Source organism: Musa acuminata, chromosome BXJ2-3, assembly GCF_036884655.1.
Source record: "Musa acuminata AAA Group cultivar baxijiao chromosome BXJ2-3, Cavendish_Baxijiao_AAA, whole genome shotgun sequence".
NCBI classification, from domain to species: domain Eukaryota; kingdom Viridiplantae; phylum Streptophyta; class Magnoliopsida; order Zingiberales; family Musaceae; genus Musa; species Musa acuminata.
Genome location: NC_088340.1, coordinates 20,822,501 through 20,837,190, shown reverse-complemented (window position 1 = coordinate 20,837,190; position 14,690 = coordinate 20,822,501). Strand labels below are relative to the sequence as shown.

The 14,690-nt window shown below is 40.2% G+C and overlaps 1 protein-coding gene across 1 annotated transcript; it reads left to right on the top strand.

Annotated features, from left to right (window-relative positions):
- The first annotated feature begins 264 nt into the window (after positions 1-264).
- Positions 265-1,629, top strand: LOC103974443 (uncharacterized). The gene is made up of 2 exons (XM_009389280.3): positions 265-312; positions 387-1,629. Exon 2 carries the CDS (start codon positions 585-587, stop codon positions 1,488-1,490), a length of 906 nt encoding a protein of 301 aa, XP_009387555.1. The 5' UTR covers positions 265-312; positions 387-584; the 3' UTR covers positions 1,491-1,629.
- Positions 1,630-14,690: the final 13,061 nt, after the last annotated feature.

Here is a 14,690-nt window from a genome sequence, read left to right as displayed (position 1 = left end):
GGGAGGAGTTTTCTCCTGCTTTCACTCTCGTCCATTCTTTCTTCCTCCTATATCTTCACATATAGACATCTTTACCCTTAAATTTCTTGTGAAACCTGTTCATGATGAATGCGACGGATCTCTAAGATCGACAAGGGCATGACGGTCTTTTCAAAAAATACAGCAGAGTTGACATGGTCATCTTGTGCTGGCAAACGGAAGAGCAAGGAACAAGGTTTCCCTTGTATATAGGATCAACCCCAATTCTTCCAACGGATTGTTTTGGACCATCTCAATTTGCTTTCTTCCAATAATATCTCCAAACGCCCCTTGGTAAGATTTCTGAGTTCTTGCATGTCATGTTTGCATCAAAAGCTTTTGATCCATGTTCTTCATCTCATCTGCAGTGTTCGTCGTTTCCGAAGAGAAGTTGGCACTGCATTGAGTCATGCTGCGGCATGTTGCTCGACAGATGAGCCTCGCAATGCAAGACGTGTTCGATTGCCTCTATGCGAACAGTGTTCTCGACGTGCTCCGTGTGATCGAGGACTCAAATCAATGACAGAGACGATCGTGTTGTTGTTCATCGGGTGATCGAGTCGAGCATGGAGGAGGCCGTCACCAGCTCTCATCGTGATCCCGCCGACAAGCATGCAGAAGAAGCAGCAGGCGGCAAGACGCCGCCGCAGTGCTCGGTGATCTCCACCTACCGGGCAAAGATCGGAGGCGTACCGCGAATCGTGACGGTGGTGTGGAGCAAGAACCTCATGAACCACTCCCTCTCCGTCTCCATCGAGAAGGGCAGCAGCTTGACCTGCAAGGTGGACCTGAAGCCATGGCCGTTCCGGAGCAAGAAGGGGTCCAAGTCCTTCGACGTTGACGGCAAGCAGATCGACGTCTCCTGGAACTTCCGGTTGGCGAAGTTCTCGGATGGGCCGGAGCCAACCGAGGGCTACTATGTCGCGCTCGTCTGCGACGAGGAGGTCGTCCTCCTCCTCGGCGACAGGAAGAAGAAGGCCTACAAGAAGACCAGGTCGCGGCCTTCCTTGGAGGAGGCCACACTGGTGTCCAAGAAGGAGAACGTCTTCGGAAAGAAGTGTTTCGCCGCGAGGGTCAGATTCGACGGCAGGAACAAGGAGCACGACATCGTGGTGGCCAACTCCATCGCGGAGCACAAGGATCCCGAAATGTGGATCAGCATCGACGGCGTCATACTGATCCATGTGAACCACCTGCAGTGGAAGTTCCGGGGCAACGAGACCGTGTGGGTGGAGCAGGTGCCGGTGCAAGTGCTATGGGACGTGCACGACTGGCTCTTCCGAGGCCCCGGATCCGGCCACGCCCTGTTCATGTTCAAGCCTGGGCTGCCGGCCCTGGCGGCGGAAGAGAAGCACGACGGAGGCGACCCAGTCAGCTCCAATACCGAAAGCTCCATGGTTAGCAGCGGCGGCGGTGGTGACGATGGGTCTCCAGAGTTTTGCTTCTTCCTGTATGCTTGGAAGATGGAATGATGTAGAGGGAGGATCCTATAGGATGTTTAGATCAACCAACAATTCTGGTGACAAGATGATCGTAGCTTTTCTTTCAAGGTTTCGTTGTCGATTTATACGTGCAGTCCAACCCAACCAAACGATGTCCATGCTGTACTTGATAGCCTCTTGCTGTTCAGTAAAGCCATAGATCACAACTTGCAACGTGTGATGGAATCAGAACAAGGCATTGTGCATGTGATGAACTACTGCTAGTCAATGGATGGTCTCCCTATTTAGTATTCCAATCATGGTGAACGAATCTCACATTACTACACTCACAGTAAAGCTTTCTAGATACCACTGTCCTTACCATGGCTAAGATTTTGTTCATGGCACTCTGCTTGTCTGCAGGCATGCTCCATAGTTGATTTAAGGATTATGTGTGCACTATTTTTTTTGGGTATATATACATTTTTTAGTTTCATGCCTCTCACAAAAAAGAAGAGAGGGAAAAAGATGAGCCACAATAACTCCAAATGCTCAACAAGAAAGAATCCTTTGGTAGTCTTTTGTAGTTCAAGAAGTAAACAACAAGATCAAGAGAAAAAGAAGTGCAATAAAAAAAGTAGTGGACAGCCTTCCCCTGCCTTCTCTTGGACTGCTGGGAAACACAAGTCTCCATTCCATCATACACCTCAGAAGCCAATGAAATATAATTCTGCTCACCGAGTTTGCTGCATCAACTCCCACATTTCAACTCAGAAGCTGGAGGAGCCTCTTCTTCACTATGGCTTGTAAGTCTATTAACATGCACAGCAGATTGACAAGGCAGGTGATGGATGCAAACTTTTCGATCTCATCAAAATTCTCGTAGGTTGGTTACCGCCGACAAGAGCCAGGGAAGATCGTTGTGTGTTCAGTGATTCAGGAATCTTCCACTACTGCCGGCACTTCTGAACTTCATTGCTTCAAATGATTTATCTTTCCTGGAGACATTGGTTGGTTGCGTACTGATTTCATCAGAAATAGCTGCAATGGACATGCTTGAAATGAGTAGAGCCAGGAATGATGAGAGAAAAGATTGTTATTAACCATGTTATCCAGCATCTCTGAGTTGTGATTTATTTCTCGACTAGAGAAACAAGAGGTGGCATCAAAAGCAGCAGCAGCAAATAAGATTCCTCAGAGGCGCAAGAAGCCTCCTGTAGAACTTTTGCCAGAGATGATGGAAGAGTGAAAGAGAGTCTTCAAGTCAAGAGGATGTCTCAGAGAAGGATAATAGGTTAAGTAATTCTCCGGAATCTCACAACAATGTAGATTTCATCGGATCATAGGCCCAATTATTCTATCTTCCAGTGAGCGCACATGGTCTCCAGGCAAGGAAAACTTGTATGGTCATTGCATTTTGTTGCAAGACACCTGCATGAGATATAATTACTTTTTACTTCTCCTTCTTTGTCATCAATAAAAAGGAGAAAAATACAACTAATAATTTTTAAACCATGCAAACTATCAATTTAATAATTTTTATACTACTTTAAAATATGCAAGCTAGTAAGTTTTATATTAGTTTTGGAACATGTAAGCTAGCAAGTATTAGAGACGTGAAGGTAGCAATATTTGCTTCCTCAAAATATGTAAGCTAGTAATTCTTGCTTTGAGATGTGCAAATTTACAAGTTTTGCTTCTTGATATGGGAAAGCTAGCACTTTGTTTCTCTTAAGATGTGCAAGATATCACTTCTCTTTCTCCCATTTATCATTATAAAAAAAAAGAAAAGGGGAATAATTCAATGGTGTAAAAATTTCAATCATTACATGAACACATGAAAGATCAAGTCATAAATCCGAAAGATCATGAATCAATCTAACAAGTCTTCTTTTGTAAATAAAGAATCATAGAAAATGATCTTGATTCAAATCAAGAATACTGAAAAACCATGAGTTCGATTCAAAAATAAAACTCAAATCTAAAAATCGAGAAATCAAGATAATGATCCAAAAAAGATATAAGAATAATTCATGCATTTGGAAGATATAACATGTCTAATTCTCTTCTAATAAAATCAAATTGTTCCTCGTTCAATAGTTTTATGAAAATATCTACTAATTGATGTTTTGTATCAATAAATTCTAAAGATATATCATGATTATTAACATGATCTCTAAGAAAATGATGTCTAATGTCAATATGTTTAGTTCTAGAATATTGAATGAGATTATTTGTTAAACATATTGCATAAGTGTTATCGCATTTTATAGGGATATTCTTCAAATAAATTACAAAATCTACTAAAGTATTTTTTTTATCTAAATAACTTATGTACAACATGCATCTACTATTATATATTCAGCTTCAATTATAGATAATGCAATATATTGTAATATAATTATGCAATATAGATATTGCATAAGTGCATGACCTAAGAGTTGACATATTCTAGATATTCTTTTTCTATCTATTCTACATCCAGCAAAATCAACATCGACATAAGCAATTAATTCAAATTTTTTTTATTTTGGATACTATAATCCTAAGTTAGGAGTTCCTTTTAAATATTTAAAAATCCTCTTAACATCTTTTAGGTGAGATTACTTAGTATTAGATTGAAATCTAGCATATAGTCCAATACTAAACTTAATATCAGGTTTAGTTGTTGTGAGATATAGTATACTACCTATAATACCCCTATAAGTCTTTTGATCAAAACATTCTCCATCAATGTCCATATCTAATTTTGTAAAAAAGCTCATTGGTGTATTAATAGCCTTAGCACTATCTATATTAAATTATTTTAATAGATCTAACGTATACTTAATTTGACTAATAAAAGTTCCATCAATAAGTTGTTTGATTTATAAACCTAGGAAAAAGGTTAATTCTCACATTAATCTTATTTTGAATTCTTGGATCATATTATTGGCAAAAGATCACATAAAGACTCATTTGTAGAACAAAAAATAATATCATCAACGTAAATTTGAACAATAAAATAATTATTTTTAAAATATTTAATAGAAAATATGGTATCGGCTTTGCCTTTCAAAAAATCATTCTTAATTAGAAAAGAACATAAAAGAAAAACCCTAAATTTCCCAAAAAGGTGTTCATCGTCGTGCGAAGATTAATGCGCAAAAACTCACAAAACTAAAATCCATATATAAGATAGTTGTGTTTTACTTATGGAGATCGTATATCCTGGAATACCTATAGATCTATAGGAGAGGATGAAGGAGGTCAAACGCTCTCCTTTATAGCGGTGATCCACACATCAGGGTTGTGACGATGCTCCTCAAATCGCTGTCCAAATCTCCACACCTATTATCTAAGGAGGAGAAGGAGAGGGGAGATTAGGAGGTGACAACCAAGAAACCTCTAGTCTATAGGTCTTTGGTTCCCTCCTATTTATAGAGGCCCCTAGTTAACTTAACCCTAATGGATCCTACCGTCTTGGGTACTAGATCTTCATCCAATTACCCAAGCATATTATATTAGTGAGTTTACATCCAATAATCTCTTATTAACTCTTATTGGATCTCATCCATGAGATCCAATAATTCAATAGCTTATTGGATATCCAATAAGATAGGGGCTTTAACGGCTATCTTATATCCGAACCTCTACACATCGCAACAACTACTATATGTGTATGACCCTCTAAGCTCAATATCGAGCTAACGTGAGTCATACCCATCAGAACTCCTTCTGACTCAGTAAATTATTATCTCTATAATAATTCACTTGACTCATCGATTGCGGACATATTAGGCCACTACGATACAATCCCCACACGATATAGGGGAATCCAATCCATTGTACCTGTTTGTCTTAAGTTACCATAGACCTATATTCTCTCATTCGTCTAATACTATAGAGACCATATACCGGGTATGGTGCTATCAGGACCATACGGTTTCTACTTGTTAGGATCGAGAGCACTAAGAGGGGGGGGGTGAATTAGTGCAGCGGATATCTTACAGCGATTAAAAACCAAAAGCTGCGTTCGTTCAATAAAAGCTATTATGATGCAAAAGCTAATTCTCAGTTTGTATCTAAGTGCAGTTTGCGTCTAAGCGCAGATTGCGTCTAAGCGCAGTTTGCGTCTAAACACAGTTTGCGTCTAAGCGCAGTTTGCGTCTAAACACAGTTTGCGTCTAAGCGCAGTTTTGCGTCTAAGCGCAGTTTACGTCTAAACTCAGATTTACGTCTAAACGCAGTTTTACGTCTAAACGCAGATTTACGTCTAAACACAGATTTACGTCTAAACTTTGAAACTCGTTTGTATACTCGCAGAAGGCAGTATGCAGTTGAAATCAAGACGTAAACGTGAACTGAGAACTGATGATTGTGAGAGGAAAGCCGATTTACGTCTAAATGCAGTTTTACATCTAAATGTTGAAACTCGTTCGTAAAATTGTAGAGGACAGTTTGCAGTTATCAATAGGATCAAAATGTAAGTGTAAACTGCAAGGAAACTCTTTCGTAAAAGCACGGAAGACAGTTCTGCAGAATCAAACATAAACGTAAACTGTAATGTACGAAAATACGAATTTACGTCTGAATGCAGATTCGGAAGAACAGCACTTAGAACTTGTTCGTGAAAGCGCAGAGTGCAGTAGTAATGGAGGAGGTTTGCAGTAATGATAAAGTGCTCAAAAATAAACGCAAACCAGAGATTTAGAGTGGTTCGGTCAGCCTTGACCTACTCCACTTTTGGCTTCCTCCACCGACGAGGTTGCCGACGTCAACTAGGGGCCTTCCTTCAATGGGCGAAGGCCAAACTGCCCTTTTACAGTTTCTCTCCTTTTAACAGGCTCAGGAGACAACCTTTACAGACCTTTCTCTCCTCACTTTACAACTGAAAACTTGAAGAACAGAAGGAGGAGACTTAAGGGCTTTACAACACTTTTGAGCTCTTAGAATCACAGAAAAGATCAAGATTTCGGTGTAGGTCTGTATCTTTTCAGTGCTGAATGGGTGGGGTATTTATAGGCCCCAACCCAATTCAAATTTCGAGCTCAAAACGATCAAATCCCGGAATTTCGGGATCAGGCGGTTGCACCTCTTGACTGGAGAGGTGGCACCGCCTGGCAGAGCTCGAAGTCTGAGCTCAGGCGGTTGCACCTCTCGACTGGAGAGGTGGCACCGCCTGGCAGAGCTCGAAGACTGAGCTCGGACGGTTCCACCTTCTCTGTCAGGGGTGGTTGCACCTTCCTGCCAGAGCTCGAAGACCGAGCTCAGGCGGTGCATCTCCTGACCAGAGAAGTTTCTCTTCTCTGCCAGAGGTGGTTGCACCTTTCTGCCAGAGGTGGTTGCACCTCTCTGCCAGAGGTGGTTGCACCTCTCTGCCAGAGCTCGAAGACTGAGCTTAGGCTGTGCATCTCCTGGCCAGAGAGGTCGTACATCTCTTCCAGAGCTCGAAGACTGAGCTCGGTGATTGCATCACCAGGCAGAGCTCGAAACTTGAGCTCAGGCGGTGCTACCGCTTGACAGAGGAGGTTGCACCGCCCAGTCTCGCTTGGAGACTGAGCCCTGGGCGGTTGCACCGCATGGCTGGAGCGGTTGCACCTCCCAGTCTCGCTGGGAGACTTAGCCTGGGCGGTTGCACCTCCCTGCCTGGGCGGTTGCACCTCCCACAGCTTCTTGGGTTCGAATGGGTTGAACCATTCGACCCAACTTGAGTTCTTCAGGGGCCCAATTGCCCCAGGATTAAGCTAATGGGATCACCTCCCATTTCTAACTTAATCACCGTGCTAACTATGATTAAATCTAAGACAATTTCTGCAGCTTTGCTTCGGTGCGTCAATCGCTTCTTCCGGCGAGTTTCTGGCGAACTTCCGTCGATCATCCGATGAACCCTCGGTGATGCTTCTGCGGACTTCCGACAAACTCCTGGACTTTGCGACGATCCACTTGGCGAGTTCCGACGAGCTTCGCTTGGCAAGCTTCTGGACTTCTCGGATCTGTTCCCGCAGAACCTCCGACGACCGTCCGTACTTCCGTCGAACTCTCGAACTCCCAACGTGATCATGAACTTGACTCCGGCGCAACTCCTGCTGCTTGTCTATCTTTCATCGTAGTTAATCCTGCACACTTATCTCAACACATAGATTAGACAACAAATGACAATTGACTTCATCATCAAAATCCGAGATTCAACAATCTCCCCCTTTTTGATGATGACAATCAATTGATAATGGAGTTATCCTTAACTCCCCCTGTCTATATGCCATAGTTGAGATAAGTCAACCTTGAATTCAAGACCTAAGAATTCAAGTGACGTATTGATAAGTTAGATTAGTTAAACTTATCAATACTCCCATCATGATACCTATCATGATGTATCTCTTCAAGGATGATGTCAAAGCTTGACATTCATCATCAAGTTTGTATGATAGTGTTTGTGACTATTCATCATGTAATTGAACATTATCATTTAAAGCTCGAAGAACTATTACATGATGCACACATATTATCATTCTAGCAAGTTTGCATTTACTTCACAAAATAGGATATCAACTCAAGACATAATGCAAACTATAGCACATGTTTCATATATCTCTTGGTGATGCAAGGATGGCATTGTGCAAACATTATTTATAGCATTACTCAAGGTATTTCTAATCACAGTGTTTATCAATTCATATATTTCTCCCCCTTTGTCATCAACAAAAAGCATTGTTATACAAGGAAGACCAATTTAGACGAAAGCTTATAGAGGGATTTTACATAGATTGCTTTGAAGACTTTTTCCCCCTTTTGTTATAATTCATTTTTACCCGTAAAGATATTACAGAATGACATACATATTCAGGAATCACTTTATCAGATTTAATTCAAAAACTTATTTTTCATGAAAGTGTACGAATAAATCTGTTTTATAGCATTCGAACAACTAAGATGCATTTGGACAAGATTTTGTTACAGATTTTCACATATAATAGAAAATGGCATTCATGTGATCTGATCATTCAATATAGTCCGAAAAATAATTTTAACAAGTTTATTTATTCGGACACATGAGCATTCCTAACTCTCTTCTAATGAAATCAAATTGTTCTTCACTTAGAGGTTTTGTAAAAATGTCAGCTAGTTGATGTTTAGTATCAATGAATTCTATGGTTACGTCATGATTGGTGACATGATCTCGTATAAAGTGATGTCTAATATCAATATGTTTTGTTCTTGAGTGTTGTATAGGATTTTTGGTTAAGCATATTGCACTTGTGTTATCACATTTAATTGGAATATTTTTGAGATGAACTTTATAATCTTCTAAGGTATTTTTCATCCATACAACTTGTGCACAGCATGCACTTGCTGCAATATATTCAGCTTCGGTTGTTGATAGTGCAACTGAGTTTTGTTTCTTTGATGACCAGGAAACAAGGGCATGTCCTAAAAATTGACATGATCCTGATGTGCTTTTTCTATCTAATCTACACCCAGCAAAGTCAGCATCAGCATAAACAATTAACTCAAAATTTTCTGATTTTGGGTACCATAATCCTAGATTTGTGGTACCATTAAGATATCTAAATATTCTTTTAACTGCTTTGAGATGAGACATCTTAGGGTTTGATTGAAATCTAGCACAAAGTCCTACACTGAACATGATGTCTGGTCTGGTTGCAGTGAGGTAAAGTAAACTTCCTATCATACCCCTATAAGTTTTTTGATCAAAGCTTTCTCCACTTTCATCAATTTCTAATTTAGTGGAGGTGCTCATAGGAGTGTTACTGGCCTTTGAGTTGTTCATGTTAAACCTTTTTAATAAATTCATGGCATATTTAGTTTGACTAATAAAGATGTCATTGCTTAGTTGTTTGATTTGTAAACCTAAGAAGAATGTTAATTCTCCCATTAAGCTCATTTCGAATTCAAGACTCATAGTTTTACCAAACGATTCACAAAGAGATTCATTTGTAGAGCCAAAGATGATATCATCAACATAAATCTGAACAATGAGAAAATTATTTTCAAAATTCTTGATAAACAATGTAGTATCAACCTTGCCTTTTATGAAATTATTTTCAATGAGAAAAGAACTAAGTCTCTCATACCAAGCCCTTGGGGCTTGTTTTAAACCATAGAGAGCTTTAGTTAGTCTAAACACATGATTAGGGTAGCCATTATTTTCAAATCCAGGGGGTTGTTCAACATAAACTTCTTCGGAAATGAAACCATTTAGAAAAGCGCTTTTAACATCCATTTGAAATAACTTAAAATTATTGCAACTGGCGTAGGCAAGGAGCATCCTTATGGCTTCCAATCGAGCCACAGGTGCGAAGGTTTCTTCGTAATCGATACCTTCTTCTTGGTTGAAACCTTTGGCCACTAATCTAGCCTTGTTTCTAACCACGATACCATTTTCATCTTGCTTGTTTCTAAAGACCCATTTAGTACCAATAACTAAATGGTCATTTGGCCTAGGAACAAGCGTCCACACCTCATTTCTCTCAAATTGATTTAATTCATATTGCATTGCGATAATCCATGAATCATCTTTCATGGCTTCATCAACACATTTGGGTTCAATTTGGGAGAGAAAGGCGACGTTGGCACAAAAGTTTTTAAAAGAAGATCGTGTTTGAACCCCCTTTGATGTGTCTCCTAGGATTAGCTCCTTAGGATGAGCATCTATATACTTCCAATCCTTGGGTAAGGATGTTTCGGAAGTGGATGCATCCAAGTTGCTAGTTGGGGACGGGGTTTCGTTTAAATTCAAGGAATCAAAATCATCATCAAGATCATTTTTCTTAATTTCTGAAATCTCATTGAAAACAACATGGATGGATTCTTCAATAATTAAGGTTCTTTTATTGAAGATGCGAAAAGCTTTAGAAACCGAAGAATAACCAAGAAAGATTCCTTCATCAGATTTAGCATCGAATTTTCCTAAGTTATCCTTTTCATTCAAGATAAAACACTTACACCCAAAGACTTTGAAATATGAGACATTGGGTTTTTTGTTATTCCATAACTCATAAGGAGTTTTGGTGAGTAAGGGTCTTACTAGGACTCTATTTAAAATATATCATGCAGTGTTTACAGCTTCGGCCCAAAAATATTTGGGTAGGCTATGTTCATTCAACATTGTTCTTGCCATTTCTTGTAAATTTCGATTTTTTCTTTCTACTACCCCATTTTGTTGAGGATTTCTTGGAGTAGAGAAATTATGGTTATATCCGTTGAGTTCACAGAATTCTTGGAAGTCATGGTTTTGAAATTCTCCACCATGATCACTTCTAATTGACGAAATCATAGATCCCTTTTCATTTTGAACAAGTTTACAAAACTTGGTAAAATATCTAAAGCATTCATTTTTCTGTTTTAAGAAGTAGGTCCATGTATATCTGCTATAGTCATCAATAATGACAAAGGCGTATTTGCTACCTCCTAGACTCGATGTAGAGATTGGTCCGAACAAGTCCATATGGATCAATTGTAAGGGCCTAGAGGTGCTTATTTGATTCTTAGCTTTGAAGCTACCCTTAATTTGCTTACCTAATTGGCAAGCATCACATACATTATCTTTGATGAACTTGATATGAGGAATTCCTCTTACAAGTTCTCTAGATGATACTTGAGTGATTAGTTTCATGCTAGCATGACCTAATCTTCTATGCCATAGCCAAGCATCCTCATTCATAACGGCAAGGCACATTTCATCACATAAGTCATTGATGTCAATAGTGTATATGTTGTTTTGTTTTAATGCAATCATAGATATATTTTTGTGTGGTTTTTCAATGATGCAAGCATTAGATTCAAATCTTATAATATATCCTTTATCACATAATTGACTAATGCTCAAGAGGTTATGTTTTAAACCATCAACTAGTAAAACATCTTCAATAGAGAGGTTGGATTTGTTACCTATGGTTCCTTTGCCAATGATTTTACCCTTGTTGTTGTCTCCGAAGGTGACATATCCTTCGTCTATGCTAGTGAGCTTAGAGAATTGAGATGGATCTCCGGCCATATGCCTTGAGCATCCACTATCAAGGTACCATTTCTTGCTCCTAGCTTGCGATTGTTTAGTTTTCTACAAGAAAGGATGATGTTTAGGTACCCATTTGCTTTTGGGTGCCTCATAAATAGATCTACATTTTCTATCATGTTGCATAGAGTTTATCATGGTTCCTTTAGGAACCCAAATTAATTTGTTTGGATTTATTTTCTTGAATGGACAACAATGTGTCTTGTGTCCAGATTTGCAACAAAAGTTGCACTTGGTTTGGTGTTGAACATGTAAGATGGAGCCTTTTATGAAGGTGGTTGGATTTTGGTGAGGATTTCTCACAAATCCAATCCCGCTCCTTTTTGGAATGTGACCCTTGTTTGCAAGGATCATGTTTAATGACTTGCTACCAACCTCGAATTTCTTCAAGGTGTCCTTGAGTAGCAGGTTTTCTTTTTGCATAGTTTCTAAATCATGACATTTGATACATGAATTTAAACTATCATGATGTTCGACTTTTAACTTATCAAACTCACAAGTAAGACTATCATGCATCTTTTTCAGCAATTTATATTTTCTACTTATACTCTTGCATTCGTCAAATAAGTCATTGAAAGCATTTAATAATTCATCGAAAGATAAATCAGCATCTATTGAATTTGTTACCTCGTCTTCGATGGCCATTAAGGCGTAATGAGCAACTTGCTCGGTGTTGGACTCCTCTTCCTCAGATGCGCTCGAATCATCCCATGTTGCTTGGAGCGCCTTCTTCTTTGTTGTTCTTTTCTTGACTTGGGGACAATCACTTTTGTAGTGTCCCGGCTTTTTGCATTCATAGCAGATCACTTGGTCCTTTTTGGGTTCAAGTTTATTTTTTGCATCATTCTTAAACTTGTTTCTTTTAAAGAACTTTTTAAACTTTCTTGTTAGAAGTGCCAAGTCATCATCACAGTCCTCATCACTTGAGTTTTCTCTCAAGTGGCATTCTGACGTTTTGAGTGCCATATCCTTCCTGTTCTTTGGAAGGATGTCTTCTTGCTCTTCATGAGCTTTACAAGTCATTTCATAGGTCATTAGTGACCCGATTAGTTCTTCAAGAGGGAAATTTCGCAGATCTTTTGCCTCTTGAATAGCGGTGACTTTAGGATCCCAACTCTTAGGAAGGGATCTTAGTATCTTATTAACAAGCTCAAAATCCGAAAAGCTCTTTCCGAGTCCTTTTAGACCGTTGACGACATCCGTGAAACGGGTAAACATGTCGCCAATGGTTTCACTCGGTTTCATCCGAAAGAGTTCGAAAGAGTGTAACAGCAAATTGATTTTTGACTCTTTTACTCTACTTGTGCCCTCATGGGTCACTTCGAGTGTGTGCCAAATATCAAATGCAGTTTCACAAGTTGAAACACGGTTAAACTCGTTTTTATCGAGTGCACAAAATAAGGCATTCATAGCCTTTGCATTTAGAGCGAAAGCCTTCTTCTCCAAATCATTCCAATCGATCATTGGAAGAGAAGATTTTGAAAAACCATTCTCGACAAGATTCCATAATTCAAAATCCATAGAAATAAGAAAGATCCTCATTCGGGTTTTCCAGTAGGTGTAGTCCGTCCCATTAAACATGGGTGGACGTGTAATAGAATGGCCCTCTTGGTTTCCGGCGTAAGCCATCTCTCTTGGGTTTTAATCCTTTTGAGAGTTAACCGGGCTCTGATACCAATTGTTAGGATCGAGAGCACTAAGAGGGGGGGGGTGAATTAGTGCAGCGGATATCTTACAGCGATTAAAAACCAAAAGCTGCGTTCGTTCAATAAAAGCTATTATGATGCAAAAGCTAATTCTCAGTTTGTATCTAAGTGCAGTTTGCGTCTAAGCGCAGATTGCGTCTAAGCGCAGTTTGCGTCTAAACACAGTTTGCGTCTAAGCGCAGTTTGCGTCTAAGCGCAGTTTGCGTCTAAACACAGTTTGCGTCTAAGCGCAGTTTTGCGTCTAAGCGCAGTTTACATCTAAACTCAGATTTACGTCTAAACGCAGTTTTACGTCTAAACGCAGATTTACGTCTAAACGCAGATTTACGTCTAAACTTTGAAACTCGTTTGTATACTCGCAGAAGGCAGTATGCAGTTGAAATCAAGACGTAAACGTGAACTGAGAACTGATGATTGTGAGAGGAAAGCCGATTTACGTCTAAATGCAGTTTTACGTCTAAATGTTGAAACTCGTTCGTAAAATTGTAGAGGACAGTTTGCAGTTATCAATAGGATCAAAATGTAAGTGTAAACTGCAAGGAAACTCTTTCGTAAAAGCACGGAAGACAGTTCTGCAGAATCAAACGTAAACGTAAACTGTAATGTACGAAAATACGAATTTACGTCTGAATGCAGATTCGGAAGAACAGCACTTAGAACTTGTTCGTGAAAGCGCAGAGTGCAGTAGTAATGGAGGAGGTTTGCAGTAATGATAAAGTGCTCAAAAATAAACGCAAACCAGAGATTTAGAGTGGTTCGGTCAGCCTTGACCTACTCCACTTTTGGCTTCCTCCACCGACGAGGTTGCCGACGTCAACTAGGGGCCTTCCTTCAATGGGCGAAGGCCAAACTGCCCTTTTACAGTTTCTCTCCTTTTAACAGGCTCAGGAGACAACCTTTACAGACCTTTCTCTCCTCACTTTACAACTGAAAACTTGAAGAACAGAAGGAGGAGACTTAAGGGCTTTACAACACTTTTGAGCTCTTAGAATCACAGAAAAGATCAAGATTTCGGTGTAGGTCTGTATCTTTTCAGTGCTGAATGGGTGGGGTATTTATAGGCCCCAACCCAATTCAAATTTCGAGCTCAAAACGATCAAATCCCGGAATTTCGGGATCAGGCGGTTGCACCTCTTGACTGGAGAGGTGGCACCGCCTGGCAGAGCTCGAAGTCTGAGCTCAAGCGGTTGCACCTCTCGACTGGAGAGGTGGCACCGCCTGGCAGAGCTCGAAGACTGAGCTCGGACGGTTCCACCTTCTCTGTCAGGGGTGGTTGCACCTTCCTGCCAGAGCTCGAAGACCGAGCTCAGGCGGTGCATCTCCTGACCAGAGAAGTTTCTCTTCTCTGCCAGAGGTGGTTGCACCTTTCTGCCAGAGGTGGTTGCACCTCTCTGCCAGAGGTGGTTGCACCTCTCTGCCAGAGCTCGAAGACTGAGCTTAGGCTGTGCATCTCCTGGCCAGAGAGGTCGTACATCTCTTCCAGAGCTCGAAGACTGAGCTCGGTGATTGCATCACCAGGCAGAGCTCGAA